Here is a 5,591-nt window from a genome sequence, read left to right as displayed (position 1 = left end):
CGCAGTTGGGGCTTCCTCCCCTGCCCCCACAGCCTGCCACCCCTCTTCCCACTAGCTGCACTGATCTCTCCTCCCACCGCTGGAGTTGTATCTCTGCCAGTTCTCCCATCCTGGGAAGGAAGAAGGATCTGGATGGTTGGGAAGGTAACAGGGGGGGGGGGGGTCCAGCTAGGAGCATTGCCGCATGCGCTTCATAAGACGATGTGCACCAGTGGCACCACTTGTTATGCCACCCCTGTGGCTTTAAAACGAACCACCTTTTTGTGGGTTCTTTTTCTCCGCAGGGGAGGAATCGCCATCCACCAAACTTTGCGGCTCCTCCCTGTGGAGAAAAAAAAAGGCCACTACCAGCCCAGGACAAACAAGGAAGGTATGCACCCGGGCCTTGGTCACCCCAAAGATTTTGCCTGGGATGCTCTTTAAGATGCCTGTGAAAGATGATGAGTTTAGAAGCAGGAAAGTGGGGAGTTTACTGTTATATACTCTTGAATAAGTCTAGCAACTTAGGTCAAAAAAATTGACCCAAAAAAACCTGAGTTGACTTATTCCATGGGTCAATCTAGGCGCTTACATCGCAATGGGGGCACATTGTGTCTACAGGGTGCCCCATTCCTACAGCATTGCCGCCATACTAGGGTCAGGGGACCATGCGGTTGCTGCGTGCCCCTTAACCCTGGTATGCCACAAAAGTATGGCGATTTTAGCGCCATCTGTATACCACGCACTAAATTAGGGCTTTCGTTGCCTTTTTGGATGTTCACAAAATTACAGTGAAGCAGCCCTTTTGGGTCACTTTCCTCCCTCAGTGAACCTCCCCCTCAATGAAAGGAAAAGTGTTGTTTGTTTATTATTATCATCATTGTTGGTTATCATCCCGCCTTTCTCCCAGCATCGAGACGCAAGGCGGCACAGCGTCTGGATGAGATCGGGATCCTGGGTCTCTCAGGATCCTGCCTATATTCCTAAGCGTGTGGTGCCTTTGCCCAGTGGGTCTTGTCACCCAAAAGGAGTCCTTGCCCTCCCTCTCCTCCCATCCTCTTCGGCTTGGACCTTCTTGGGCTTTCTGCATTTCCGCTTGCTCTCTTGCTCCCTCAACAAGATCGTCTCTTCTCCTACCTTCCCAGGGCTACAGGCAAAAGGACACCCCCCCTCCCTATAAAAACATGCTTCACAGTCTATTGGGAACCCTCTTTGAACTGGCTGCTCCCTTTCTCTGACCTGCAGCCAAGGTCTGGATCTGTCTGCCTTTGGATGGTGATTAGAGAGAGCAGTATCTCAAAAGGCGGGAGGGAAATGGGATCCCAATGGAGCAATGGGTGCAAGCGCAGGAGGAAAAGGGTCCACCTCAGCAGCAGAAACCAACTGTCCGACAGTGGGACACCTTCCCTCCCAGGAGCGAGACGGGGGGAGCCTCCTTCCCTGGAGGCTCTTTCAGCAGAGGTTGTCAATGGGATGCTGCTGCATGGCCCTTTGCCATGGGGTCTCTTCCAAACTCTCGGACTTCTAATCCCAAGAAGGTCCGAGCGGCAGAGTGACGGGCAGGTGCAAGGGGGGAGAGAGGAGGTGGCTTCCAGACCACGGCTGAAAAGGGGGGGTCCAAGGGGAACTCCGTAAGAGCGTCTGAGTCGTGAGGCACGAAAAAGGCAAGGGCCCCTCCCCGGAAATGAGGTCGAGGGGCCACACTTTCCCCTCCCCCAGCATTGTCTTCCGGTCCGCTCTAGGAAGCGGAAACTCTCTGCTTCTCAGAGCTCCCTCCCCCTATAGAAGAACAAGAAGGGAGGGGGGGGTAAAGGGGGTTGAAATCATCCAGGGAAAATTGGGGGAAGGGAGGAAGAAGGATCACACACTTTAGTGGAGGATGAGGGGTTCCTTCCTTGGGGTCTTTAGCAGAGGCTGGATGAGGGTGCTTTTGATGGAGAGTTCCTGCATGGCAGAAGGGGTTGGGTGGGATTCCTCTGAAGAGACCCCAGGAAAGTCTCAGAAGCCCACCGCCACCCTCCTCCCCTCGCTCCGCCTCTCCCCTAGGCCCTCCACCAAAATCTAGTCCCCTCTTCTCCTCCCTCTGCCATGGCTTTTGCTTCCCTCAGCCTAGCGCCCCCTCCTTTTCAGGGGCCACTGAAGAAGAAAAAGGGGCAGAGAACGGGATTGACTCCTTCCTTAGAGCCATGAATCTAGAGTTGGAAAGAGCCCCAAAAGGGCCACCGGTCCAAGCCCATTCTGCCATGCAGGAAATCTCCATCAAAGACAGGCGACCAGAGGGAACGGGCAGACAAGGTGGGGGGGGGAGAGGCACCCAAGGATGCTCTTGGGAGGGAAGGGAAAAAAAATAAGGGGGGGAGGGGTCTGATTCCTGCATCCCTCTGGGAAGGAAGACCCCTCTCAGTCATCCCCATGGTCCCCTCCTCTCCCTTCCATCTGGATGTTCTCCCTCTCTGCCAAGGCTCCTGGGCAGTGTGTCCTAGTGGGAAGAGGGGCCCTGCAGTTGTGGAAGGTAGGCTGAAGGGAGGCCCTTCTTGTGGAGAAAAATCCTCTGGAGCTGTGAAAAGAAAATCTGAGGCAGATGGGGGCAAGGGAGGACACACACACACACTGTCTACATATTTATTGTTTGTTGTTGTGGTGCCTTGAAGTCATTTCCTGCTTAAGGTACTCATTACGACTGTCAAGGTTTTTCTTTTGCTCATGTGAAATCGTGAATTCTACCAAAACAGCATTTTTAAGCATTGAACTAAAAAGCATATGGAAAGCCAACCAAATCAATTTTGTTTGTAGGGAAATACTTTCAGAGAAGTTACTAGAGAAATGTTGTCATTTTATCCCTTTTATCTCCCAGACTCCTTTGAGGAAGTGGCTGTGTCTTTCACCGACTGGATCTCCTGGATGAGAGCCATACAGCTCTCTACAAAGAAGTCAGGATGGAGGAGGATGGGAATGTGGCCTCTCTGGGTAAGGCAAGCTTTCATGTTCACTGGATTATTCCTGAAGGAACAAAAACTTGTGGGTTGATCCCTAAAAAGATCCTCAGTTTCTTTGTTCAGTTTCTAATGGAATTCTTTCTTTCTCAAGCAGGTTATGAACAAGCAAAGGAGAATTTTGTGGAGCCTTCGCGGGAAACAGTCAAGATTGTTGTGGAGAAAGAAGAGTTTCAAAATCAAGGGGGACAGAAAAGGCAAAAGGGGAAGCAATCAAAGAATGGGAAGAAGAACTCTGCTTCTCAGGAGGATGGAATTTGTGAACTCATGACGCCTCAAGAAAGCTACAAAGTGAAAAGAGAAGTAAAATGTTCTACCTGTGGAAAAATATTCCGACATAAATGTGACTTAAAAGTACATTGCAGAATCCACACAGGGGAAAAACCATTTAAATGCATGGAATGTGGAAAGAGCTTCAGTCAGAAATCAAATCTACATACACATCAAAAAATCCACACAGGGGAGAAACCATACAAATGCATGGAGTGTGGAAAGAGCTTCAAGATTAAAGGACAGCTACATGCACATCAAAAAACCCACACAGGGAACAAGCCATATAAATGCATGGAATGTGGAAAGAGCTTCTCTCGTGGTGACAGTTTATATTTACATCACAGAACTCATAGTGGGGAGAAACCATTCAAATGCATAGAATGTGGAAAGAGCTTCAGTCAGAAAATACATCTACATTTACATCAAAGAACACACACAGAGGAAAAACCATACAAATGTATGGAATGTGGAAGGAGCTTCAGGATTAATGGGCATCTACGGGTACATCAAAGAACCCACACAGGGGACAAGCCATATAAATGTATGGAATGTGGAAAGAACTTCTCTTCTAGTGGCAGTTTACATTTACATAACAGAACTCATACTGGAGAGAAACCATATAAATGCATGGAATGTGGAAAGAGCTTCAATCGGAGTCACCATCTCCGTATACATGAAAAAACCCACACAGGGGAGAAGCCATATCTGTGCATGGAATGTGGAAAACGCTTCAGTTATAGTAGAAGTCTACATACTCATCAAATAATTCATGCTGGGGAAAAACCATATAAATGTATGGAATGTGGAAAGAGCTTCAGTTCGAGTGGCTCATGTAGAAATCATCAAAGAACTCACACAGGGGAAAAGCCATATCAATGCATGGAATGTGGAAAGCGCTTCAATCAGAGTGGAGATCTACAGACACATCAAAGAACTCACACAGGGGAGAAACCATATCAATGCATGGAATGTGAAAAAAGCTTCAGTGATTCCGGAAGTCTGCATAAACATCAAAGAACCCACACAGGGGAGAAACCTTATAAATGCATGGAATGTGGAAGGAGCTTCTCTCTTAGTGGCACGTTACGTTTACATCACAGAACTCATAGTGGGGAGAAACCATACAAATGCATGGAATGTGGAAGGAGCTTCAGTCAGAGTAGTTCATATCGTAACCATCAAAAAACCCACACAGGGGAGAAACCATATCTATGCATGGAATGTGGAAAAAGCTTCATTCTGAGTGGAAGTCTACGTAAACATCAAACAATCCATTCAGGAAAAAAACCATATGAATGTATGGAATGTGGAAAGAACTTCAGAGATAGAGGTAATCTACGTAACCATCAAAGAACCCACACAGGGGAGAAACTATATAAGTGCATGGAATGTGGGAAACGCTTCAGTCGAAGTGGAGATCTACATTCACACCAAAGAATCCACACAGGTGTTAAACCATATAAATGTATAGAATGTGGAAAGAGTTTCAGTCACAGTGCCAGTCTGCGCGTACATCAAAGAACCCACATGGGCAAAACCATATAAATCCTTGGAATGTGGAACTGTCAGTGACTTCAGAATCTTGATGAAACATCAGGTAACTCAGTCAGGGTAACGTATGATGCTCATGGAAGTGTCCCTCTACAAGTTAGAGACCAGTGTTGAAATGGAGAACCATTATGTGTTGTTATACAGTGCTCTGCTCTTTTACCTGTTTAATAAGTAGGAGTTGCATAAGCACAAATATAGGTAGGAATAGAATACTTGCTGCTTGAGAAAGAAAGGTAGCTGGGTGATGGGTCAGTAGCCGACCTTTGCCCAGAGTGTTTGCTTTGCCTCAGCAGAGTCGTGGTCAAATCTGGCATTGCCTCTGTGGTGACTTAACACCAAGTAGGAAAGTGTATTCTTTCAAAAAATGTAATTCATTTCTTCCTCTATAGCCCCAGTGGTGACTTCCTGGCTAGGGGCACATTAGTCAATTGGTCAGCCACTGAGCAAATAATAAATAAATAAATAAATAAATTTATTATTTTTATACCGCTCTTCCATAGATCAGGGCGGTTCACAGCAAATATCAATAAAACAATTAAGAATACATAAAAACACCTCTCTCTCACTGACCCCTCCCCCCTGGTAAAAAGCCACCACAGCGGCAAGACAGACCTCCGCAGTTCTGGGGAGCTTCTTCCCAGGTGACATGGGGGGGCAGCGGCAGAAGTAGTCCTCCACCAGCTCTCAGGCAGTCCTCGATGTTGCTGGGTCTGCCTGATGGCTCCCTCTGAAGAATCAGTGGCTGAGCAGCAGCCGAGGCAGCACCAGTGCACTGTGCTACACTTGCTACTGGCA

The 5,591-nt window shown here is 47.7% G+C and overlaps 1 protein-coding gene across 2 annotated transcripts in view; it reads left to right on the top strand.

Moving 5' to 3' along the window:
* The window catches only part of LOC121922984 (zinc finger protein 883-like), a 19,287-nt gene extending 14,047 nt beyond the window's left edge, over positions 1 to 5,240 (top strand). Inside the window, exons 3-4 of one of the 2 annotated variants that reach the window (XM_042453028.1) lie at positions 2,834 to 2,946; positions 3,070 to 5,240. In XM_042453028.1, the coding sequence (XP_042308962.1) occupies positions 2,916 to 2,946; positions 3,070 to 4,790 (1,752 nt within the window). In that variant the 5' untranslated portion in view covers positions 2,834 to 2,915 and the 3' untranslated portion in view covers positions 4,791 to 5,240. Of the gene's footprint in view, positions 1 to 2,833; positions 2,947 to 3,066 lie in introns of both variants that reach the window. The other variant, XM_042453027.1, reaches the window with a different exon arrangement.
* The last annotated feature ends 351 nt before the right edge of the window (positions 5,241 to 5,591 follow it).

Source organism: Sceloporus undulatus, chromosome 2 (assembly GCF_019175285.1).
Source record: "Sceloporus undulatus isolate JIND9_A2432 ecotype Alabama chromosome 2, SceUnd_v1.1, whole genome shotgun sequence".
NCBI classification, from domain to species: domain Eukaryota; kingdom Metazoa; phylum Chordata; class Lepidosauria; order Squamata; family Phrynosomatidae; genus Sceloporus; species Sceloporus undulatus.
This window is presented reverse-complemented; position numbering and strand designations above follow the sequence as displayed.